Source organism: Apostichopus japonicus, chromosome 11 (assembly GCF_037975245.1).
Source record: "Apostichopus japonicus isolate 1M-3 chromosome 11, ASM3797524v1, whole genome shotgun sequence".
Taxonomy (NCBI): Eukaryota; Metazoa; Echinodermata; class Holothuroidea; order Aspidochirotida; family Stichopodidae; genus Apostichopus; species Apostichopus japonicus.
Window position 1 is genome coordinate 26,867,201 of NC_092571.1, and position 27,637 is coordinate 26,894,837.

The 27,637-nt window shown below is 38.1% G+C and overlaps 2 protein-coding genes and 1 long non-coding RNA gene across 3 annotated transcripts in view; all 3 read right to left on the bottom strand.

Moving 5' to 3' along the window:
• LOC139976108 (protein Wnt-4-like) overlaps window positions 1–16,638 on the bottom strand; it is a 31,589-nt gene extending 14,951 nt beyond the window's left edge. Inside the window, exons 1-2 of the mRNA XM_071984547.1 lie at window positions 14,876–16,638; window positions 8,634–8,875 (exon numbers count right to left, since the gene is read on the bottom strand). Coding sequence (XP_071840648.1) covers window positions 8,634–8,875; window positions 14,876–14,961 — 328 coding nt within the window. The 5' untranslated portion in view covers window positions 14,962–16,638. The remainder of the gene's footprint in view (window positions 1–8,633; window positions 8,876–14,875) is intronic.
• A 3,946-nt stretch (window positions 16,639–20,584) lies between these two features.
• The window catches only part of LOC139975556 (uncharacterized), a 91,455-nt gene continuing 84,402 nt past the window's right edge, over window positions 20,585–27,637 (bottom strand). Inside the window, exon 3 of the long non-coding RNA XR_011795775.1 lies at window positions 20,585–20,608. This is a non-coding gene — a long non-coding RNA (uncharacterized lncRNA). The remainder of the gene's footprint in view (window positions 20,609–27,637) is intronic.
• The window catches only part of LOC139975766 (neuralized-like protein 4), a 30,993-nt gene continuing 26,022 nt past the window's right edge, over window positions 22,667–27,637 (bottom strand). Inside the window, exon 29 of the mRNA XM_071983928.1 lies at window positions 22,667–27,302. Within this exon, the coding sequence (XP_071840029.1) occupies window positions 27,098–27,302 (205 nt within the window). The 3' untranslated portion in view covers window positions 22,667–27,097. The remainder of the gene's footprint in view (window positions 27,303–27,637) is intronic.

A 27,637-nucleotide genomic window follows, 5' to 3' on the forward strand; every position in this document is an offset into this window, starting at 1 on the left:
TTCCTCTTTGGCTGAATTATAAAGCAAAATTAAAGCTTTCCTTTTTTTTTCACTCATTTGCCATGATGACATCATTTCCTCTGTTGTCGCCAAATGCATTCACAAAATATTGCCAGATTACAAAAATACTATGAGGATGTAGTTTTGACATAAAAGTGAAAATATGAAAAAATGAATAGATAAAGGTTACTATTATACTAATAATAATAATAAAAAGAAAATTGATATTGATATTAACTTTGTTCTACGTAGCACAGTTGGTATCATTTCTTCTCAAAAACGCCTGGTTTTGCGATTTGTAAACGGACACCGAAAGGAGGCAGGGCGATGGCGAAAACAATAGATACTGTAGTGGGTTGGTTCAGGGGTTCAAGACGCGCTGCCAGAATTATTGGTCAGGCTAACTTTCAAGAACAAACAGAAAATCTTACCGTTTAGTTGCAGTTTCAGATTAAGCTGGAGAAATCAATATTAGTTGACTAGTTAAACGTAGGGGACCCTTAAATCAACTCGTATAACATTTAAGATTACGTATTCATTACAAGCATGTTAGCAATTAATGCTTGCCTCTGTGTTGCTGCTTTTGTTGTTTTGTTATCGTGTTTGTTATTGATGTTATATTTCGATTGCTTAGCTGAGTCTATGTACTAGCTGGGTCACATTTCTTTCCATTGCTCTCTATACAGCCTGTACCACATATAACCGTATTCACCCAGCACAGAGCTTCATAGGGTTTGAGAATTATGTGATTATTTTGACGATGGTTTGTCAGCTTTGTCTACATGACAGTAACATTCTCAAGATGAGACCCATGTACTACAGGTGTAGCATGGAACGCCAAAGTGCTCACAAGAATTGTTGCATAAACAAGGCAAGGATGATGTCAAAATGTACGATGATACTGTTAAAAAAACAAGAAGCGCTACCTTCGTTTGTTTTGTTCATCAACATCGTTTATTGTGAGTCTTTCAGCGTTCAATAGTATAGTAGCTTAAAGGACTGAGGACATCCGTACTCTAACACTCTAAGCGCAGTGCAAGTTCAAAGAATGCACACGTGCAAATAGCTGCTGATGACGTCATAACATCCTTGTGTACGTCCCCGTTTCAACAGAACGGAGAGAGTCCTTTAAGGAATGTGATGTACATATGCGATGTATGTCATCGCCATAGCATCGCCATCACCCCGAGGGCTGAACGATTCATACTCAACTCGTATGGAGTTGATGCACACAGCATCAGCCATTTAAACTTATGCAAGACTGCTCGCGAAGAGTCGTTCGGTTTCTTTATACTTCCCTTGTGATCACCCATGCCGCATGGAATCTGATAACCCCCACCCTCCCCTCCCTCTTAACTCATCCTCAATCCTCTCTCAAAATTTGAATACGTGCTCATCTAGATGTTGCTGAGGTTGATAAATTGCTCCCGTCACAGTCCCAGTCCGCCTCTACAAGGACTGTGAGCACGTTCTCATACTAAACATGCTCATGCTAAACTAACCACTGTATCAGCCCCGTCTCCCATTACATGTTGTACCACTGAGAGTATCTGGTCGCACGCAGGAATGGGTGGGGGAGGGGGGTTGAGGATCATCAGCCCCTCCCCCACCACATTGGGGTCGGATTCGACCTCAATGCCACACCCCATGTAGGTGTAAAATCCTGGCTCCGCCACTGGCACGGGTATTTCCCTTCTCGGCTACAGTTTTTATGACGTCATTCATCGGTTCCCAACGCTGAATCTACAATATCGACTTTTCGACTCTCATGGTGCTGTTCGGCACGATGTCCTTGACCTCCCAAAATGCCAACAGCAACAACAACAACGAAAGTTGTTAAATACATATTTCACCAAGGTCAAATGGAGGTCAAAAGGAGGGAGTTGGGGGAGGGCGGGCAAGGAAATGTGAGGAGCTGGGAGGAGTCGATGGGAGAGAAAGTTGAGTGAAACTGGATGACTGTTTACCACAGAATATTGACTATTTTGTTTAGAAATAAGTTGGAACCGTTTTGAAAGTGAATTTCGGAATAAAATAAAATATTTAGAACATGACCTATATTAATATCTCTCCTTCTTGACATTTAAAAGAATAAACCGCAATTTGGGTAATAAAGTAAATAATTTATAAGTATATGTTTTTGGCCATTGCAAGTGAACTTTGAAACTGTTTATTATAAACATAATGTCACAAGGTAAACGCAGCGAGTAGCATATACCGTTCTGATTTGCCTCATTAACCAAGTCGAAGGTAAAGGAACTTTGTTTCATCGAATCAATTTGAAAGTTTGTAACAAGACCTTATTGGCAAGATCAAATTTGAAACCCACTTGGGTTTTGGGAACACCAACTGTCATGCAAATTATAGAAGAATAAAAAAGGTCCTGTTGCGACCCCTAATTGCCACATAGTGGCGTCCCTTAAGAACAACAAAATATCGACAGGCCATTGTCATCTGTATTGCCGCTTCCCTCAATTTGTAACACAGTGACGTCTCTTGTAAACCCTATTTCCTAGCAATTTGACATTTTCTGCCCTTTCGTTTTCACAGCTGCTAAGTAGAATGAACGACAGTCGGACTTGGAAGAAGAAGAAAAAAAACGGATCACTGTAGACTTTCCATAGTCCCATAAATTCATAAATCGTATAGTTACATGTATAGGTTACGATGGTTACAGTGAAAATACCATATCTTGCTATACCTATACCGTTCGCTATATATTGTGTGCTACAAGATACAGTGTTGCTACGCTAAAGACACCAGTCTGGTACCGGGCGCTAGTGTGTGCTATCAGGCTATCTGGCTGCTACGTGACTGACTCTACCAGCAGGAGGTAGAAGGTTGTTGTGTGTTAACAAGCTAGAATTGCTAAGTTATTGACACCAATCTGGTACGTGGAGCTCTAGCTATATATATACTCGATATGGCAATGTGTGCTATAGCAGGGGAAGTACTCTTTACCTGATGCATGATGGTAAATCACCGAGGTGAATGTCCCACCATGCTATTCGGTTCCATACCACAGATCCGATCCGTATGATATGATAAAAAGAACGTTAAATTGAAGCAGATTAATCGAGGTAAAGTAAATTAATCGTGGTAAGTCATGAACGTTGGCAATAGTTCACATAAATGAGTCATTAAGGTGCTCGCAACAGTGAATCATCAACCGTTCGTGATACTTATAGCACAACATAAAAAAAAATAAAAAATAATAAAAAACCCGAAACAAACTCAGTCAAGACGATCATGACTTTGACGCTGTCGTTTTGTAAGTTTTTACTTACTTGTATTATATTATTTTTTAGTACAAACGAAAATTCAAAGTAGATTCTGTTCTCCTTCACATCAGGCGGAGAAAACTTGATATCGTTGGCACCAAAACCGAAGCCATATTAAAACTAAGAAAACATACATGTTATAATGTGACGTGACTATTCTACACGAGCTCCATTAGTAATGTATATGCATGGCCGTTGGTTTATACACCAAGATTAAAACATCAACAATATTCGTTTCTCATTGATGGCATAGGAATACTTAGTGGGCCCCCAATCAAAAATGTTGTGAAATTTCCCCCAAGTTAAAATTTTCTTAAATAACACCGAAAAACATGATATTACGTCTGTCTTTTTTTTTTTCTGTTTTCAGGAGGAGGGAAGGGGAGGGGTGGGTGGGGTAGTGGAGTTTGAAAAAAAATTCATTTGATGTGTATATTAGACGAAACCAATACAATATCTCTTTAAGGTTTATCTGTCCGGACATAAACTATAGATACAGTGGGACAACATTTAATGATCCACCGGGACGTATACGATGCTCCATAAGAACAGAGTAGTGTGTACAGTATACGTGAATAGGGCCAGGGAGTTGTTATGGAACTCCCTGATAGGCTGGTCACCGAGGTTTCTCAACTTTGTCAAAATAAATAGCACCTCTTGACAGTTCTTTCACCTTGATTCTGATTTATTATGACGTCAAGTTTTAGTGCGAAACGAATCGTGTAAAGAAATATTTAACGCGTAACTTGGTTTGCAAAGAGAAGAACTTAACTCCGGATAACGAAAACACATCCGCATGCCAATGACAATGAAAGCAAATAATATGCGACGATCCGGGACAAAATGGCCGCTGTTTGATCGAAAATAGCGGAAGAATAAATAGACGATGTAATCAAGGGTGACTTATTGCAGAAACAAAAGCTCGCAGTTAAATATTTAAGTATCGTGGTGGAAAAATACGTTCCGGTTGTGATCAAAATAATAGCAGCATCGGGCTTTGACGGGGGTTACATGGATTGGCCGGAAAGAAACTATACAGTAGTGGAGTCTCTTTAAATCGCGCCGATTGGAATTTACTCTAAACGTCTTCTTTTGCTTCAAATTGAAGAAGAAAGATGGCGTGGCAGTGTTGATTTCCGCATTATTTTAAATGATGAAAATAATTCTAAGCCCCATGAGTACGAAAGATATGTGCAGCCGTATATGTTTCTATCATTTCAGCCTGTATATTCAAAGGAACTTTATTCGAGATATGGTTCTGGTTATGGAAAGGAAAAACACTTTCAGCCCCCTGAGCTTGGGCCCCAGGGAACAATTGTCACCGTGGGCCCGCTCCCTTTTTAAGCTTTCGTTTCTCTTTAAGTATCATAATATGGATATGAGAATACATTATTCTTTAACCCATACAAAATAATTAAAAACTTTAAAACAAACTTTATACATTACTTTTTACAACAGCTTTGAATAGCCTATATAATTTGCATGGTAAGCTACTGATTGCTTATATGAGAATGTTAGTATTCACGGTTTCCATGGTGACATTTATTAAGCAAGTCAACTTTCACCGATTTTTTTTTAACCATCAACCATGCCTTCTATTTCTTCTTCTTTTCCTTTGCATGACTTGATAGTCGATACAATATCATATTCACAATTGCTATTATGACTGCATGTGGACAATATAAACATCATATGACGATATAAGCCTATACATCATATGACGATATAAGCCTATACATCATATGACGATATAAACATCATATGACGATATAAACATCATATGACGATATAAACATCATATGACGATATAAACATCATATGACGATATAAACATCATATGACGATATAAACATCATATGACGATATATACATCATATGACGATATATACGTTATGTGACGATAAGGGTAGTATATCTAATCTTTCACTCGCTCCTTTGCATGTCAAAGCTACCAGTCCAAACCACTTTTGACCCAATCTGGTTTAACCTGTCAAGTTGCCCACTATAGGGTTACACACAGTGCGACCTTAGTTGACCTGTACTGGGCATACACCATAATCTCGTCCCAATATATATATATATATATATATATATATATATATATATATATATATATATATATATTATATATATACTTTCCCGCCAAAGACCTGAATTCAAATGACCCTACATACATCAGTGTGTATACTAGTGCGGAATGTGATCTTTAAACTGTTACAAAATGAAACTTCCCCAAAACAATTTTAACCTCTTGTGTTTAAGTGTCCGCGAAACAAACCCAGTCGCATTATCTTCCGAAGGAGTAAGAAATTAGATTTGAGCACCCCCGCTTGCCGCTATGGGCGGCCACTTAAACCTGGACAACAACAAAGTTCGTAGAAAAAAATTTAAGAGAGCGAATCGAAAGGTCTAGGAAAAGGAAATGAGAAAATCAGTCGAGACAAATATGTTTGCATCCATATAATTACCCGAGACAGGGTGAACATGTGGTGAGATGACTGGTGAAATAAACGGCTGAAATAAACCTAGCTGATCCGCAGGGAAACATTGCTAAACCGGTTTTTTGACATTCCAATTGTAACCTTCTTTGTAAAGGGTATTTTACTGGTATGACGAATTATGGAAAGGAATGCCTCTGCCATATTTGACCTGTTCGTACAGTACTTCCTCGAACGGAAAGCTGCCGCTGTCACTTAACAGCTCCCTGTATTATTACCACTAGCCATTATCACTACCAACCCACCACACCCCTCCCCTCCCAATATTTAAATGCGATGACCAGTGTAGGCCAAGACGATTCTTCTAATGTATGCACACACACATGTTAAGTCAATTCACCAAAGACAACACAAAATTTATTATAGACAAAACACATACAAGACCCTTTTTGATCCACAGTATGACATTCTTACACAATTTACAGGACAATATCGTCAATGCCAAACAGTGATGGACTTTCATGTTTAGTGTCCTCTCAGTGACATGATGCAAATGGCGGGAAAATGCAAATCATAGGAAATATTAGAATAACATTAACCAAACATGCATATACGCGATTTCATTAAATTTGATAGAGACGTAACAACATTCTACCTAATAGCCTATACTTCACTCATTATGAAGTCGAATTTGTCGAAAACCTATAGAGAGATATGTGGAAATATGTCTTCTGTATGTGTTTTCAATAGAAAACATTATAGCCAAATGTAGAATAATATTCCATCAGAGTCCTTCCTTATTGTCATTAAATGGCAATATAAAGAAACAACCTTGTTTAGAAACGCACATGCAGTGCATATAAACCACTGGACTGGGATTTAATACACCATATAGTTACATTCTGGAAGGCCAACATGTTGCTTTAAAAGCAGAGCGATTGATACAGTTGATAATAATTGTGGTCCTAAGTCTTGAAACTGAATCAAACCGTCAGATTCCTGCCAATTACTAACTTGAAAGATTTTTCTCCCTAGGTGAGGGACCTCTAATAGGTTTGACGGAGATGACTCATTCGAAATTATGTTTACGACTCGAATTAGTTACTTTGAAAGGACTTTTGATAGAATAAGCTAATAACTCTTCTATTTTACGACTTCTCGCGAGGAAACGTCTAATCGCCCTGCACGAGCAGCCCCCCCCCCCCCTTTGTTTCCCCCAATTCAATTGAAGGGCTATACGGTACTACACCATCCCAGATGGGTGGCGTGGATGGTTTACCGTATCGTAAAACGAGTTCCGGTTTACGACTCAGAAAACAAAGGGATGGAGATAACTACAGGACAAAACTAACCAACATCTCATCTTTGCTTTGCATAACATCATCCGCTTTTAAATTACAGAAAGAAGCTTTTTTTTGTCTTTTCTTTTCTTCGAAGGAACCTCGGTAGATAAAGTCCACGGTTTTAATGACGCAGTTTCGCTGATTTTACGATGTCGGTGTACCTTTATTCAAACAATGTTGTCAGAACAGAGAGATTATCTATTAGAAAAGGGTTAATAGCGCGACTATTCCATTTAGGAACACTAAAGGATTCGTTCACATCTTTCTGCACAGAATCATAGCCAACTTACGTTGGTAGCTAAGTCTCAAGTGTTTGTTACTAACCGGAAAGATATGAAAAGAACCTGTCTGGTCCATGGACAGACTTAGCTTTTCTGTTTTAGTCCCTTGTAGTCACACTGGGATGATGATAGGAAGAACAAACAGAAATGGGGTATAGTGTTGGTTACACGAGGGGTAGGAGGCGTAGAGTCGAGGCGTAGAGTCGAGGCGAGAGGAAGGGGAGGGCGTAAGTGAGTTCAAACGGGCCTGCAATTATTCAATGATTCAATGCAGTGATTTTATGAAGTCATGAGGAGGGCCCAGGGACACTTATGTCAAGCAGTCCTCTTTTAGATTTCTTTTAATCTCAATTACGAAATATAATAAAAATGGCAATATCTTATTTTTTTCTCATATTTTCCTTTGTCCCAGGGGTTATATGTAGCACCCTTGATTCCCGTTTCTCATCAGACTCGGATGGCATGTCATCATCATTTCCAGCGTTCGCGTTATTTACATAATTATCAACAATGCAATGAAAAGTTCTCTCTTAGCTTATAACCAATAACGCCCAATTGTATTGGTAATTGGAAATAGTACTCTGTTAATTTTATTGTCGGAGTTTAGCTGATTCAATCCCTGAGAATATAGCGGTTGCTGCATTCACCGTCGGCTCACTTTGAATAATCTAACGACTCCCTTCCCCATACCGCCCCTTCCCCCATACCGTCCCATACCCCATACCGTCCCTTTTCCCCATGATACCTTCTTGTATTCCTCTTCTCCTGTCTCGAATGATATTTGCTTTATATCATTCGTCATTGTTTCTTCATAGGACAATCTTATTCGAGTTTAGCCTATGCCAGTGAAGGAAAATGGAAATCACGACTTTGCCAAGTCTCGCTGAAGGTATTCATTTTGCATCACACATTAAGGGTGCTAATATTTAGCTTTCTTAATTCTTTTTTTCGGGAAGATATGACCCTTCAGTTTAATTCTAGACTGAGTAAGGGTAAAGTAAAGAACTTGCATCGGAAAGGTGGTAACTACTTTGAAGGAAGGGAGTGGTGGGGGAGGGGGACTTGGGGAAGGAAAACCCCCAGCTGAAGTTTTTATAACGAGATTGAATACTTTCATGAACAAGTATAAAGAAAGCCTATGAGAATACATTGTGGCAAGAACTGTTTCATTCTTGTCAACAAGAAAGGTTACCATGGTAATTGTCATATTTAGGCTAAGACAAAGGAGGTTTTGGTTTAAAGTGATTGTAGGAAAAGAACTAAGATATTGAAAAGACAGTAGAAACTCACCGTTATCCAATACAGGTCCGAATACAGTGAAGGGATCCACAGTTGAACAATTCCATCTTCTGTTATGAAATTGTTTCTGGCATTCAAGTATGGATATGTGAGCCCCTTGACTAACACTGTCCATCACCTCCAAGTTCCTCTTACAAATAGCAATTTGTCGGTTTACCAGCCCAGGAATGACGTCACAATTCTCTGTTGTCTCGATGGAATTAATTCCTATCGATTGGACGTTGAACATCGCTCTGTGATGATTGAAAAAATACAACATAATTTTATATCAAGATTTTTTCTTACAATAATTAAAGGACTTATACAGTTTTTCGCACATCCATAAAAGTAGAAACATTTATCATATTTGAATATTTGTTATTATAGACGGGGAGGGAGGGGAAAAGGTGGGGGGTTGCAAGTATCCGTAGATACTATACTACCGGTTCGAAAGTAAAAACATCAGTTGAAGCAGAAATGTGCTAAATATCCCAGTCCTATTTGTTCTTGTTATGGTCAAAATTAAGTTTATTGTTAATTTTAGTACTGAAAGAGTTAAAAGGGGGAAGTGGATCCGGGTACCGTGTGACCCGTCCCATCCCCATTACTGAATCCGCCGTTCTTTCAACTACTTATCAGCGTTTGGATATGTTGACCTTGAACGTTTTCGTGGATATAAATACAGCGTAGCGGCTCTTATCATTCATTTTCAACTAGAGTTAATCAACTGTCTAAAACTGCTTGCATACAGCAATCGACTTGAAGCAAGTCTAGCATATCAGCGCTTTCAACGCTCACTTTACCATTCACGTATTCTTATACACATTGAACGAGCCTGCTGGTAATAAATTCAAAGTGGGTTGTTGATTGATAGGCTCAAAAGAGATTATAGCGTATTCTGTATGCTATAACAGAGCCTAGCTTCTGTTTCACGCGTGGAACACTGATAGTTAACAAGTTGAACGTGTGAGCATTATTGCTGGTCTGTATAATAAACATGTCATTGAACTTTGTTTCTAGCCATGTATAGGCCTATGTAACAGAATGATTGGAATGTTAACATCGTAAATACAAAGTAGTAATGTTAGGCTATAGCCTAAGTATATATATATAAACGAGAGAACTGATGAAAAAAGAGGGCTCTCAAATCAGCCATCAATACTGGTAGCGCAGAGAGAAATACTTCCGGAAGCTGCCAACCAGTAGTAGATCCCCGCTGATGTATAGTAGGCCTATACGTCCGTACGTGTATCTATGCTGTATTAGATGTTACAGTTAACTCTATATGAGAGGTAATGTAAACTGCATGGAAGGGTATGTATTTACGTGATTGTTATGGGATAAGAAACTTCGCTTTCGTTTTGTGAAGCCAGAATAAAAAAATAAAATCAGTTAAAGGTATATATAGTTGTTTTATGCCTTAGAAATTACTCCTGGTTTGTATCCTTCAGATAAAGGTTGGAAAGGTGGGGTGGGGTTGTGGGGGGGGGGGAGGGGTTGGGATGCAGGTTAAAATTAGTTATTAGCACAACCTTGCATGTAGACAATAATTATACTGACCTATTTAGAGCCTAAATATGCCCCAGAAAGAATCATTTCACGTCTATTTATACCAAATCCACGACCACATTCCTTAGTCCTTTTAATATCCTGGAACCGCCCCTTAAGGTAATTGTGAACAACTTTAAACAAATATATTGTCATAAATACCGTACATGTTTATTACACAATTCATGATAATGTGTAAATAAAGCCTGCATCGGCGTCGCAGGAGAGAAAGTCACATGAAAACCAGCCATGCTCTCACCAAATTTTGAAACCAATTATTTAATAACTAAAGAAATGATTAATGTATTAAATTGGCAACATTTTAAACTTTGTCATGGCTTTAATAAGTTGCAAACAGAAAAGAAAAAAATGCACTAGTTATGTTTCTATGGCTATTCGAGGTTTCAATATATTTGACCTTTAAAAGTATGCTTCATCTTGAGAATAGGGTGCTCCTTTAAGGCTAAATTGACGATGACGTCAACTCTTCTGTGTATACTTAAATGTAAGCGTTTATCCATTGTAGAAATCAACCAAGAGATCTTTTTTTCCAACTTCATATCTAACCTAAAGAATAGTACCACTGGAATAACACTCAACACTATTTTGCCCTCAACAAACTTGTAATGCGTTGTAGCATGTTACTGGAAGCCATATCAAACACGTCTTATGTTTTCATTTTATGTTTTATGTTACATCACAATAACTGACCTAATAATTTGAGTGCTAGCTTATACCTGAGTCTGTTCTGGCCACTTGGTCAAAATGCTTAAACGATCACTTCTCATATAGCATAATAAAAAATAATAATAATAAACAGTCTAGACTGATAACAGTGATCTTAACGATCTATAACATATTAGTATTATTTGTGCATGTAGCTACTACATTCATCCTTTAAAATTGGTATTTAAAGTTAGCCTGCACTCATGATATACCTATTGGCTCTGTTAATGAATATTCAACAATTATGGTACAGTGTAGATAATATGTTCAAGGTCAAAATATACGTCATTATCTGTAAGATCAAAGTTCCATGATGTAGTCGCTACTATTTCTGGGTTGTTGATATATTAATTTATGTTTATAATTTTAGGTGTAACGGTTGCAAAACATAACACACTGAATGATCCTTACGAAGCTTACTAAATCCCATACAACGTGATTAAATCCTGGGTGGTAACCACAACATTTTCGTTGTCGTTAAGAGGCGCTGAGGGAAAGGCTATTTTTAATAACCACAAATCACCACAGATATTTCCGAAATATGAAATTCGTTCGTTTAATAGAAATTGTTATTTTGTCCCTAAGGGTCATGCGCGCGTACCCGCTGGTCCTCGAGGGAATCCTTCATGAGACTTTTTTTTTCTCTTCTCATGAAAAGGGTTACATGACTTCAGTTTGGAAGAGAACAATACAATTCCATGTTTTAATGTTATCGCAGCCGGGTTCCACATTCAGTCGATTGACTTGAAACAAGACAACGCATGAAATGCACAACGTAACTGAAACGATATCGTCAACATTACAATGTACAATATCGGTGATATCGAGTAATAAATTTAACTAAGTAAACTGGGCCCTGCACCTTGATGTATATATAGGATACGTTGTGTATATATTTTACCATATTACATGTAGGCCTATGCATTAATACGAAATTGAACTGGTAGCCATAACCTGTGGGGGTCTGGAAGAAGTTGGGCGGTAAGTTTGTTGGCTTAGGCACTTACGTATAACATTTTGTTCATGAAATATTAACACATTGTATACCCATTCGTCTGTTGCCGACACGGCACTTCCAATCCGCTTCACGGCCTCTTTAACCTCCCTTTCCCCAGCCCACCCATTCATTGCAGTCAGATACTGGTTTAGGCTTTTGCGTCACGAAGACGGAAGAAGCATTCGAATGAAGCTTTTAAAGTTTCGATTCCCCCCAGATAAGCAAATGTTTCTTTCTACAGATATGATCAGATTACCTCTCTGTATGAAGTAGCACACTTCGAAAGTTCATTATTAACTAATATCTTTTCTTTGATGAATAAAGTATCTGACATGTAACAATTATGTGGAGTGATTTGTAGCCAACTTGCGATTTGCATTTGGGTTTGTAGGATAAAAGGTCACCAAAGGGTCATATTAAGGTCTCAAGGTCAAAGTGAGGTCAAGTAGCGTATCGCACACCTGTATTACAATGCGTAGGTGGGCCACTCTTGTCAATAACGTAAAAGATAAGATTGTCACAAATTTGATCCTACTTCAAGCCTTGTGGGTCTACTTTCCAGGTATACATTTTTCATTTTACAGTCTGAACGATGAATTTAATTAGTTATGTTGGCGTACAGTGAAGAACATGAGATCGTTCCATTCAGTGCTTAACTAATTGTTATGAAAGCTGTTGACAAATTCACCTCGTTCGTCAAAAACGTGACTAAGGCGTTTTGTTTCAAAACCTATAGACATGAACGCATGTGAACGATTTCGTATGAGACTCTTAACTTAAACATAGCAATGGTTGTAATTTCTTAAAGCGCAATTTTTACTATATATTTCGTAACATTTTGATATAAAATTATACACTGTAAAACCCATTATCATTGCAGACTAGTAAGTATGTCATACTCCAAACGTCATTTCGGATGAGGAAGAAAATTTGCATATCGTAACATTTCCAACTTCCGATGTTCAACTGGTTATGTACAGGGCGGGATTTGAGTTGTAACAAGGGGGTTAGGGGGCCGAGGGAGGGGTCTAAGGGGAGGGTGACCCCTGAGAAATTTGAGAAATGTGCAGGGCGGGATTTGAGTTGTAACAAGGGGGTTAGCGGGCCGAGGGAGGGGTCTAAGGGGAGGGTGACCCCTGAGAAATTTGAGAAAGCTTTGGATTTTATATAGCCCCTATATATAATATGGTGCAATATTTATAAGTTATTTCCCAGTACTAGTTGTGTATTTGAAATGTATATATGTTATCTGGATAAAAGTAGCAGATTCATTTAAGCGACATAAAAGGTAACAACTGGATTTAAATAAGAATCGTCACAATGGGTCGATCTTTATTATAGCCTGTGTAATTACATTATGAATAAGTATAAATGTATCGCAGAGTTGTCAGCATTACTGTGGCAAAACCAACCAAATTACCGACCGAATTAGATCATAAAAAAACCAACTCAAGTTCTGGGAAAATGTAAATCCCGCCTCTGCTATAGTATAGAAAGGGTCTGGACAGTGAAATATTTAGCCAGAGGCGAATGGAAGCATTAACTTTATCGTTGATGGTTAATTATGTAACAATAACAAATAGAATATGAAGAAGCAGGAAGAAATATAAAAAGGAACAAAGTAGAAAAAGGAAACGAAGTTAGGAAGATGTCCGATTTTCAATTTTTACAGCAAGATATTTACTTATACCCTGCAGTGGTAAAATGGCCGGAAGTTGAGGGACAAAACTCACAACCTTGCTTTGACGGGTTGATAATGGGAAATAACTATTATTTTAAAGTTTAAAGTACAATGAATGGTATAACTGCAGCAGTAATATTTAAAATGGTTCCAAAATGCTCAGAATACTAGTAAAAGTAGAGGTTACGAGTAACGATTTGTTTTACAAGGTCTGGTAGCAAACAGAAAGCATTCTGAATGTGTGTACTCTAATAGCTCAGTCGAAACATTTACCGCTCGTTCATTTAACAATTTCTCTTCGTATAAACAGTTGATTCCTTAGTTTTGTTGAATGGCCAAAGGTTCCTTTAAAATATTTTGGTCTATCTTGTCTAAGATTTGCCACAAGGTCATAAAGAGGTTGTTTTTAATGTCGTTACCAAACACCGCAATGGGACGAATCACTTCGTACATTAATTAACTAGAATGGAATGAATTGTTGTCACAATTAAAGAACAATCTAATTTAATTACAAACTATCTTATAATTATTAAAAACTGAATCAAAACACAATATGGGCACTACCAATTGAAGGTGCATAGAAGAAAGAGCATATTGTTAATAAACTAAAAACGATCTGCGTAATCATATATATGAAATATAGCATTTTGCATCTATACCGCTATATAATAGGGGTAATGAGTCTGTTGCTGTCTTCGCACTTTGGAAAAGCAGCAATCATTAATCGATGTGAGTCTCTTGCGTAAGAAATCCTCCTACCCTACAATATTCTTGTCTCAAGAGAACAATCACTGATTGCAAAAATAAAAAGAGAATGACGTTTAGAGAGAAAAAGAGACTAATAAAACTGACCATGTCAAGGCCCATGCAGGACTGCGAATAAAAGAAGCAGAAGAAGAAGAAGAAGCAGTAGAAGGAAGACTAAAGATATTAAGTTCTTTTCATCATAAATTTTTCCTTTGAATATGTTTACTTGAGTGACAAATTATTAACTTTTTTCCTACTAAATATTCATGACAGCTCCCTGTACTAAGTATAACTAAAATTCGATATATCGTTTTTTGTCAGTTACATTCTCAACAAAGCGCCTATAGGTTGTCTTTTAAAGAAATACATTCTGCTGTAGTATACCACCAAAAGGTCTAAGAAACAAACACAGAAGCAAAGAAGCAACCAAACAAAGAACTAAACAAGCAAGCAAACAAATAAACAGACAAACAAAGAAGGAAAGAAAAGGGGAAAGAAGAAGTATAAGATAAGACGATCATCAAATGAAAAGGAAGGAAATTATTGTATACTTACAACCAGGCGTAATTAAACTGCGGACATTGTGTGATGAATATGAAAAGCACAGAAAAACTCAAGTTGCTAAATGCCTTCCTCTCCATTTTTAAAATTGTTATAGTTCGTAACTATAGCGAATAAATATAACAATTTGGTTGGATACAACCTTTCGAATGTTGAAATCAGAATATCCGCATAAGAATATTCCAAACTGGATGGGATAGATATTCTGAAAGAATTTTGTAGTACAATTTTCGTCGAAATTGTCGGAGAATCTAATTTTTCAGTCGAAATCTGCTTTTTTTGTTTTAAGGATCGTATTTAACATTTGCCGTATTTTACAAATGTTTATTTCCGGCGTAAAAGGGTATATATTATAAAATGTGTTTTTAAAGATAACAAATGCTAAGCTCTCTATTGAAGCAAACACGACAAAAAAAGGAAAATTCGAGACTTTTATCCACTTTCGCTCATATTCAGTATAGATTTTGATGCTTCATATGTCTGGTGTTCGAATTTTCAAATTTACATGAAAAATGAACATATTATTTTTCTCCTTTGTCGTAGTTAATATATATATAGGCGTGCGTATATTATATCCGTGTGGAGTGTAAATCCAGAAATATATCCGACCAAGGTACTATTACCTGTTCATCTGTACTTCACACAAAAATTATCCACATTCTTATTCCATAAATTAAAGAAATTAAATTCGACGGTAATTTTGAGAAAATGTGAAATCATGTAGCTGAAAATAATCAATGTTTGCTTCCAAGCGAAGTGTTCTAATCTGCCGAACTATGCTAGCACACAACAGATCTTTCCTTTGACTTTATAGTTTCCCAATGAACTTCCGTATGTATAATGATCCCGCCATTCCCAGTAGTTGTTCACCTCGCGTCGGACTTGCTGTGTGGTATTATTAAGACGAATCAAGGCCAGCCGTTTTACTGCCGACTCAGTCACAACTTATTGAGAATTGGTCGCATTTGACGTCTGGAACATAAGTGCATCATCGCTCGCAACTGTAACCCGAAGTCCATGTACAGACAAATAGTTTCAAATTAGCTAGAAGATACAGTCATTAACGAAGCTATCAGGTTCCACTAACCTCTGCCTGATCAGTGGATTGCGGTTCTTTATGACTAGCAAACACAAAGATCTCAAACAGGGAAACCTTAATCACCGTTCATTAGTAAATTATACTGTATCGAGACCGGTTTCAGTGATGCACGTTTCAGGTATTTGTCGAAATTATCTTTCAAAACGACTGAGCACATATTTTATTATTAATTTAAAGTCAATTACTTTCTATTAATTCATTGGAATTGGAATTTTAAACAAGGTCATACAATAATACGATTCAATTTTTTTCATCAACAACAATTGAGAGCAAGGAACAGCAGATCTTTTTTGCTATTGCAAATTTTTTTCGGGATATATGGCGGGCACGCTTTAGAGTTTAAAGAATCCAAGACGTTATGGGACAAATCAGCTATATAGCTGATGCTTTCGGCTCGATTGTACACATATGTCCACATGAGGATACATTTCCAATATAGTTGATACGTTCCGGGACGATTATACACAATAAGTATCAACATAATATTATGTATGCAAATTCCAATATAGTTGAGGCATTCAGGTGGACTACATACGATACACGATTAACAGATTCATTGTCTCGAACATAGTTCATGCATTGAACTCAACTGCACACAATATGATATCCACATATGTATACTATTTCGAATATAGTTGAGGGATACAGGTCGACTATGCACGAACCTGTCTCATTACATTAATTGTCTCGAACATAGTTCATGCATTGAACTCGACTGCAGACAATATGATATCCACATATGTATACTATTTCGAATATAGTTGAGGGATACAGGTCTACTATACACGAAACTGTCTCAATACATTAATTGTCTCGAACATAGTTCATGCATTGAACTCAACTGCAGACAATATGATATCCACATATGTATACTATTTCGAATATAATTGAGGCATACAGGTCGATATATATATACACGAAACTGTAAAAATACAAATACGTTCAGTGTATCCATCATTGTTCATGCATTGACCTCGACCGAACAAAGTAGTATGTTCACAGATGAACACTGTTTTGAATATAGTTGAGGCATGCAGGTCGACTATACACAATACATTTGTCAATAGACAGGCAAATGTACTGTGCTGAATATAATTCAGTCTTTCGAGTCAACAATAGGCCTACACAATATGTTGTCAACAGATATACTGTTACGTTGTTGCCCCAGAGTCACACCTTGTTATAGAGTTCAAGTTGAAGTAGTAAATGTCATCTACCACACAAATAGTGATTTCTTCACGATTGTTAAAATCGAATTAAATACGCAATCAAACTATCTACTAAACTCACACCTGTTTACCCTCCCCTGACCGAGAAATATATATACTACCCACCTCTAGCCTGTTCACAGTAGTCAATCTGAACCTCTTTCGTGAACTGACAAATACATTTTATAGAGACTATCCTATAGGGAGAAGGGAATAAAAATTCTATTCTCAGAATTAAGTGGCGTTTGCTGCCCTCTAAGAATATTAAAGCGTCCAGTTTAAGGTCGTACTTATCTTTACCAATAGTACAGGACTGTATACCAAGTTACATAAACCTTCACACAGATTGTGCGATGAAGGTATGTGTCAAAAATGATATGCTCTATATGTTCTGCATGTAATCGACAAGAACTAAATATCTCTTTGTTGGTGCTTGCATATTATTTTAGTATTCAATGACACTTTATGAAACCACCTTCTTCGACAATTTCCAGGTTGTAAAACATAGATTATATGTTACTTCGTTCATAACTTCCTGGTAAAAACTTTTTCAAACGTTTTAGCAATTTTAGAAGGCTAAACTTTTAAAGACACGTCTAACGACCTCTAAACAGCCTGGTGACATCTAAATAGTCTCTCCACGTAGATATACTACATCCACACCCTTTAACCCGTTCCAATTCCACGTAATATGCCCAACCCCCTCACCCTCACTCCACAACCGTTCGACAATGCTATAGCTCTCTACGGTATATATTAATTTACGATAGAACCCTCACTGCGTTATGGCCGGTCCATATCAGGAAAGTGACCAGACCGTTGGTTAGTCTGGAAGTCGACGACAAAGGCTATATGTACTATATAATTTATGGGACAAGTTTTGGGGCAGCGTTGGTAGCCCCTCGAGGACCGAACCAGATTAGACCTATGTGTCGTTGCCCTTGATCCACCTTCTTGCGTGTTCTAGTTGTTCCAGAAAATATTCAACCAATCGTACACATTTTATCTTCCATTGTATGCGTCATAGTTATATACCGAACATTCATGAATGTTACAAACTTTCACCGCAAAACTATGTGTCAATCTTCTTTTCCTTTGCCTTGTAACTAGGTTCTACCAAGAATTTTGAGATGATCCGTTAACGAATAGTACAAACTATGGATCTAATTCCCTCGACAATGTTACATGGCGTCTATCTGCTGGCGCTAGACTGCAGTGACAAACCATTATGGTGCTTATGAACTACTAATCTCACTGACCACGTTATCTGCTAGAAATTAGTGAAGCCATTTCCTAGCTAGAATCTAATTACTTAACGAAACGGATTTGCCATTTAAGAGTATCAATCAAGAGCCCAAAGGCTTCCCGACAGAGGGGTCCTTGTGGTAGGTGGTGGGGGGTCGATTTCGAGGCTCAGGGGTCAGTCAGGGGCGTGTCGAATTATGGGAAATAAATGTATTTTCATTTCCTTTCCTATCCTCAAAGTGTAACGAAGAGCTCAAGCAGGGGGCTAGCTCGGTGATTCAATTGTCCCCGCGGCTCGACCCCGGTAGTGACGTCAGTAGGCCCCTACTCACTCCTTCTGATCGTCTACGCGTCTTAATACACGCTATTTGTACGTGACAATTACTCTGCATCACTGACAAACTTCTCACCCTCTACTCCGTGTCAATATTAACATGGCCCATGTATACGCTTTAAATAACAACTGGATGAAGACAGGCAGAGAGGTCGCCAGAAAAAAGAACATGGGAGAAGGGGGATTGAGGTAACCAAGGAATCAGTGGTGGGGGTAAGGAGAGGGGGAATCCGAAACTGATACCACAGAAGACTATCTCCTAAATCGATGTGTAGTCATATGTTTTCGTTCAGTGGTTCCTCGTGGAGCCATTGTTACGCAACTATGCCAATCACGACATAGTCCTCATTTGATTTGATTTGATTTATTTGTTTTTCACGTGTAAATTTACAGTGTGAAGGAAGTCTTCCAAAAAGCGTACAACAGCTTAACAAAGTAGAAGACTCCCTGTATAAAGAAAAGTGTTACCATAAAGTGTTACCGAGAATTAATTCATGAATCAATTAAAATTATGACAGTTTTATCGATAGTAGGGTTCCTCTATTAAGTGATGTACTCAACTTGTATGCTAATGGGGCAAGTCCCCTTCGACAGTTATAATGCCTCTAGTTCGTGTACTTCTCGTGTCAAAAGAATGCATAAGTTACAATAAAGTAACACGGCAAGTTACATCAATCCAGCTTTCATCAGCACGCCCTACCGAAAAAGCACTTTCTCAATGATTGAATCACCACTTTCACGGACAAATAGCTATAGGCTTATCATATCAGGGTTTCTTTTTCGAAGCAAGTTTAGCATTATGGTAAACCCAATTCTGGCCACTGTCAATAACAAAGGAAATGTTCAAAATTAAAATTGACGCGGCTACCGCAGATATAATTTATGACATGGCCCGAGGTAAGTATGGGACCTCAAGGGGATGCATGGATTCAATAGGTGGTTACATATCAGGGTCCCTTAGTGTACTAATGGCAGACTCCATGTGGTTTCGTGAAATTATCCTTCTATTGGATACGTCACCTTACATTTTGAAGGTTCAGTCATCACCGACTTCCAATGCCAGATTAGCCTACATCATATTTCTATCATGGGTCAAAAGTAATCTAGTTTCTAACATACTGCAGCCTTTTGTTTTACTAATTACTTTCATATGTTGGGACGTGCCTCAGTATAGCGAGAAGCAAATATTAGGAAGAAAATTATATACGTATCCTTTGAATAATTTGGAAAACATTTTGCTTGAAGTAGCTAGGCGACGTTTGTTTGAGCAGCTAGCATGCAGGCTAAGAACTGGTTTGATTCGGTTTTTTTTATGGGAAGTGTTTAGTGAACATACACATATATGTGGGGAAGGGGTGGGGGGGGGGGCTATACCTCTATATTTGTCAGAACCTCCGAGTGTTTGCAGGGAACTAGTTTATATTTACCTCGATTAAATAGCATCCACCCCAGACTTAAACAACGGACGAAGCTCAAAGCAATGTTCAGTGCATGGTGTTAAACTTTGCAGCACACTCGCGTTAAAGCCATAGGTCCGCTGTCGGAACTCTGAATTACGTAATATGCATAATGGGGTGAATACAGGTTATAGAGCACTGTAACAATATGAAACCCCGCAAGTAATTTGGAAGCAAAAAATACAGGGGCGTATCCAGGATTTTCCAATAGGGGAGGGGGCGTCAGGCATGAATGATCGCCGTCCTGGGGGATGGGTCTAAGGGGAGGGGTGTACAATTTTTGCTTTCGAAGAAGGGCTGAAATGCAAAATGGTGTCATATGCATGGGCGGCGATCCGTACTTCCGAGTGGGGGGGGGGGGGGGGATATGACCTTGTTGACTATCTAAGCGTAGCGCCACCATGGGGTTGGCGCGAAGCGTACAAGAAAATTTTGGGATTAACAAACCCTCTAGATGGCCGGAAACGGCACTTCCCGAGGTTTCCAAGCGGCATATACCCAACTTTAAAATAGGGATGTCATGTCCGAAATATCTCATAATCAGGATCCAAAATACTTTTTTTTTAAATTTCGGGTGTTATTTTGGGAAAATTGCCCCTGTCAATCTTGTTTCAGGCGCAACGTTAGAATGTTCGAGAGCTCTTTTATATTATTCGATGAAGAAAATGGCCTCATGCAGGCTATTATAGGCCTATACACATGCAATACACAATTACACATAGTTACATTCCTAGGTACCGATTGCTAGGGCATCTAGGTGAAACGTGTATTAAGCATTACCCTGGTTACATGAGATTCTCAGCTGTTCGAGGGAACATGTACGTGTGTAGGATTACTATAGGGCCTATATGAATACTATGAGGGTGCATATATGTACTATATCAATACCGTGGGCGCAATAATACATTTTGTTGGTATAGGGCCAATGAAGCCTACAGTCAACTATTTTTGCTTTATAAAGACGCTTTATTTGAAAAGATCGCACTGCGTTTATGGTAGGCGAGAAATGAAGCTAAAAAAGAGCCGTACATTAACGAAGATGCATAAATGTAGGCATGAAAATATTCTTGTCCCTGGCATTTGGTGGGGGGATATGGTGCATTACATCCCCTCCACCCATTTTCATGGAGGGATATATCCCCCCTCCACCCAGGATCGCCGCCCATGGCCATATGTGATCCATTTTTCGACCTTAATAATAAGCAACATTTCCAGTAAATATGGACACAAAATGCACAATTTAGTATGGCTGGCATGTCACTTAGTGTTTATAGTGATAATACAAACACAATTACCATCTATGTTTCTAAAACTATTATGCCGCCGAACTTCGCCAGAACCTTTTTTTGGCAAACAAAAAATAAAGCATACGGGAGGGGGGGGGGGGGGTTGAGCGATCACCGACATCTCACATAAAGGTCGTCATCAATTTTTTTTTTTTTTTTGGTGACGGCCAATAGGGGGGGGGGCGCGCGCCTGTTGCGCCCCCCCTGGATACGCCCCTGAAATATAACATGCATAGGAAACAACCTGCATAGGTAATAACCTGCAAAAGTAATAACATACATAGGAAATAACGTGCATATGTAATAAAATGCATAGGTGATAACATGCACAGGTAATATCGTACATAGGAAATAACGTGCAAAGGTAACAACGTGCATAGGTAATAACATGCATAGGTAATAACGTGCATATAAAATAACATGCAAAGGTAATAACATGCATAGGAAATAAAGTGCAGAGGTAATAACATGCAAAGGTAATAACATGGATAGGAAATAACACGCAAGGTAATAAAATGCATAGAAAATAAACATGCAAAAGTAATAGCATGCATAGGAAATAAAATGCATAGGTAATAACATGCATAGGTAATAACGAGCAAAGGTAATAACATGCATAGGAAATAATTAACGTGCATAGGTAATAGCATGTATTGGTAATAACATGCATAGGTGATAACATGAATAGGTAATATATGCATAGGAAATCAATGGGGAAGACACATGCCCCTACGCCCCTCACCCCGTTTATAACAATCCCGTTCTCACTATCATTCTCACTAGAGATCACGTTGTTAGTCTTGTTGCTGAAAAAAATGGATGTTAGAGAGAGGTGGCTTAACGGGGATGGGAAAGGGAGAGATATGGGGCAGGGGCGGAGAAGGGAGAGATATGGGGCAGGGGCGGGGAAGGGAGAGATATGGGGCAGGGGCGGGGAAGGGAGAGATATGGGGCAGGGGCAGGGAAGGGAGAGATATGGGCCAGGGGCGGGGAAGGGAGAGATATGGGGCAGGGGCGGGGAAGGGAGAGATATGGGGCAGGGGCGGGGAAGGGAGAGATATGGGCAGGGAGCGGGGAGGGGAGAGACATGGGGCAGGGGCGGGGAAGGGAGGAGAGCATTTACATGACATCCAAAAATAACATGACATGATATTGGTTAAGTGACTAATATTTGTTTTATTCTTTGCATATATCACATATTTCTTTCACAAGCATATATACAAAACAATAACAATGAGAGACTGCGTGACTGACCGAAGACGTGAAGATACAGCAGGCACACCTATTAGTGTTGCATTAGAACCAAGTCCAGTTAACCAGACAAATATCAGGCTAAGATATGAATCACTTCACAGCTAAAACCTCTTATTATAAACTAATTTATAGAAAGAGAGAAATATAATTTAAGAGCAAAATGAAAGAGAGACAGAGAATGAGCAAATAAGCAGGATATAACACCAGACAAAACAAAAGCAGGGATCCACTTGCCGCCCCCAGCCCCCCTCCTCCCAAAAAAGAGAAAAAAACAAACCCTCGGTCAACTTTGAGGAGGAAGCGACATGTTTGGGGAATGGTAAATGTTTCTTAAGAAATTTTTCTCATAAAATATCACTACATCACTGAAAGCATGTCTCATTACACTTTAAGCTCATGTCCAACTGTTTGATGGGTTTTTCAATCGGAATGACTTGTTGTCTCAGTAATTATTTGATTATATGAGGAAATTACAATATAGTAAGGCTAGGCAAATGTGTGTGAGCATGTTTTGTTTTTAACCAAAAGTGTTTGGTTCCAATTTATATACTTTGTGTAGCAAACAGTGGTTACCAAAAGTTCCATGAAACTTGACCAGCGTGTGTGATTGTTAAGAGGCTAACCCTAAAAGATACATGGATATTTGGAGTTGTTATAATGTAAGTCTAGACATTCCTACTTAGTGCTGCTAAGCATGTGGAATGAGCCCCATAAGGGGGAGGCAGGGGGGGGGTTGTTGTTTGTCATTAGGGGAATGTAAGTCATAGTATTAGCTGTATTTATGAAACATTTTAACAAGGAAAAGTGGCATACCAGGTTATAATAATTACGTTTTGAAAAATAATTTAAAAAAAAACAAAGAGCCAAATAACATTCAACAAACTGCTTACACCTTAAGTGCACTGTTGTTACTATCCCCTCCCTACCCCCATCCCCTCAACAACTTTTCTTGATAAAGGTAACAAAAGGCACCTGAATAAGCATATGTGACATAATGCTGATAAATAACAACTACTGTGATACTGATAAATTTGTATAAATACATTTAGTTAACATCTCAACATTTAAAGCATATCTTTCGTGTAAAAAAGTTATGGTATACAGGTTATGTCTTGCAGAATTAAAATTCACACAAAATACAAAAAAATATTCTTGTAGATATGAAGCGATGTTATTGTCACGGAGTAAAGCCAGTGTACAAAATGAAAACCAAACAAATGAGTGAGTTAGCTGTGCCTGCCTATTAAGCATAGGGTACCGCAGGGGCTTATTCTTTCAGGAAATATCAATTTTTTATGCCATATAAGTTGGACCCCCCCATTCCTGCCTTACACCCACAGGGAAAGTGTGCACCCCAGGATAAGAAACACTGGTGTAAACCATTCAACAATTAAATATATATAATAAAAAGAAAGAGTTATAAAAAACCACTGTTAGAGTACAAAATATTTTGTGACTAAAGACATTTTGACACTGAAAATGAATCAGAGGCTGGCTGCCAAACAGATTTAAATTAAATATGATAAATAGAAATAATAGATAGATAGAATTTCAACAAATGACACAAGATGTGTTGCTCAGGCTAACAGAATTTAACAAACAATTTGAAAGGGCATAGAGATGTGTTCATTATGAAGGTATTTGAACTAGTGACTTCAAGATTACAAACACTGAGCTAACCAGTTCGCAATTTGGTGCTAATCTATATTTAGCAGTATGTTTGTTAGGGTGCACCAGTCAGAATTAAACCACAGCACCTTATATACCATGTAAACAGCGATCACACCCTGGTTTCATTTGATACCGATCAAAAAGCAGCAGGGAAGGGATTTCAAGAGAGACTTGGCATTTTTGTGTTATTTATGTTAGTTAATCAAGTTCAGGAAAAACTGCATCGGAAATTAATAAACAAATTGTTGAAAACAGCACAGACATTTTAAATTGATTACAGTTTTCCATCAGTCTTTCTGTTATTTATTTTACTTATATGGTATTCAATGGATTTTCGTTATTTCAACAGTCTATCTATCACTCCCATGTATGAAATCAAATTGCACTTTACAATACTTCAAATCAATAAATATCCTGCATATGAGTGCAGACCACCTTAAGAACATTGAAAGACTGTAATATTGTCTGAAATAACATCCACGGATCAGACCTCCACCTTAGGTATTCAGCATTAGATTGATCTCGTCCCCCTGCACTTGGTATTTGATCCCAGGCTTGCAATCACTAAACAGGAAGTTGAGTTTTCTAATACTTGAAAAACTCTCAAAACCGTAACTTTACATGATGTACAGTATTGCTACCAATGCCTACTTGTACTGTGTCAGGTTACGAGCGATAAAAAAATAGCAACGGAAGGTTAAAGGTCACCGCTGATCCCAGGTCAACCCTGAGCTGTATTTACTTCAATAGTTCAACACTGAGTGCAGGGTCAGATTCTCTCTCTCCATTCTAGTCCGCTGTGTGATTAAGTTTGAACTTTGTAAACATTTTAAATGTAAGATCAAGTGCTGGGTGCGATCTATCCTTGATCCTAGTCGATTGCGTGTTTCGAATGTTCGGGTCTGATCTTGTTTACATTCCAAATTAAACATCAAGTGCTGGGTGCGATCTTTCCTTGATCCTAGTCAATAGTGTGATTCAAATCTTGGGGTTTGATTTGGGTTAACATTTCAAGTTTAACAGTTCACACCAATTGCGATGGTTCACCACTCTGCATGTGACATAATCTTAAACAGAGGCATTATCTGCATTGCACCAAACAAACACATTTGGTGTTTTGATTGCTATGGTAACTCATCAAATGTTAGTTTGCATATTATTTTTTGTAGAGATTGCCAGCTATTGAGAATCCAAAAAGGGTATAAAATTTTTCCTAACAAACATCAAGCAGACATGTTTAACTCCGAAGCAACTCTTGCAAGAGAAATAAGCAAACAACATAAACATATAAAATAAAAATATATGGGAAATGTTTGACTGAAGAAAATCCAATTGCACAAGACCATGGTGATGACAGTAGTAAATAGATAAAAAAAAACAAAAAACATATTAACATACAGAAATGCACAACAACCTTTATACTAATTTGCACCTTTCGTTTTTATCCCTCATACACATTCGATGAACGGACTAAGCCCACTTTAATATCTTCTGAACGATAACCTAGTCGCCCTTCATCTCACACATCTTCTCCTCGATCATTGTTCGAAGACGTGGGTGAGATAATGTAGGGGGGTGGAAAATCTATGTCCCCAAATCCTAAATCAATTTGTCACCTCTCTTGTACCTGTGAAAAGATTCCTGAATAAACTAGGGCTCTATATGGCAGACCAACTCCTTGAGACATTTAGAGAAAGATGATTTAATTAGAAGAGTAGAGATGATGAATTAATTAGAAGAGTAGAGATAAGATTTTTGCAATGAACCTGAAAGGCCAGATGGCTCTCGAATACGATGATACTCTGAGTTTTGTAATAAAGGGTATTTCTATATTGAAAACAACAGACAGGATTCTGGTTTTATACAGGAACCTGCTATTAGCTAACATGTACATCATATTAAGTATTGATATCTGTTTACAAAAATGATTAAGTGCATAGAACTTGGTAAGCCTTTTAGTGCTACTACAGAACAACAATCAGCCAACCAAAATGTGATGATATAAACCTGAAAGTTATGTACTGTACAATGTCAAGTTGATATAGTTTAATATGTACACTATGATGTCATGTACATAACTCACAGTACAGCCAGAATAAATACAGTAACGTCAACTTCATATCACTTCGATGGTGGTCAGAACTTTACGGACATATTGAATAGAACATGGACATATCGATTAGATAATGGACATGTAGCTTAGGACATGGTTGTATCTTTTAGGATATGGTTGTATCTTTTAGAACATGGACATATCATTTAGAACATGGACATATCCTTTAGAACATGGACATATACTTTAAGAACATGGAGCTGCTATATTAGAGAATATGGACATTAGACCACAGACATACCATATAGAACATGACTACATCCTCTGGAACATGGACGTGTCTGTTAGAACATGGACTTATCTTTTCAAGGACATGTTTTAAGCCAAATCAATATCTTTTGTGAAGCTATTGGTGTTCCATTAAAGAAAGTGTGAAGGTGGACATGAAATATTAAATATTTTACCAAACATTCTGTTTTCCTTGCTCTATATACCCATCTCATGTGCTCTCTGCATCCCTCCCCGCAGCCTCCTCCTCCATCTATCTTCTGTCCTCTACCTGCCCTTCCAAAAATCATAACTGAAAGGTTCTCATCTTGTTTCCAGACTTCAATCTACCTTGATCAATAAAGCGCTAAGCACCACAGAGTCTTTCTCCTTTGTGTTCCACCTGATCTCCCTGTTCTCGAAGTAAGGGTCTATGGGCTGGTTGGCCCCGTTGTTCTCCCCCGTGACGGTGTAACACCCCGGCTTCACGAGGACCTGGAACGCCACCCTCACTGAGTATGTTTTCTTATTCTTGACATCTGTAAACCTGTGGAAATGGTAAGATGTTAAAATGCAGTGTGCATATCTTACATTCCATAGCTTTTATCAAACAAGATCTCATCTCTTCTTAAAAAAAAACAATTCAATATATGAACAGAAACTATGTCGCTGTAGTCAGATTATGAAGGGCCGTAAAACACACACACACACACACACACGCCATGATACCTATAGTGATGGTCTGAGTATCTCTTTCAGTACAGACAGGTATCTTACTATCACAGTATGACCAATAGGCACTTCTTACAGCTGATTTGATCTTTTTGTTGTCTTTTGTATAAATTGCAGAAAACCTAAAATTTAAGATAACACAATGTGCTG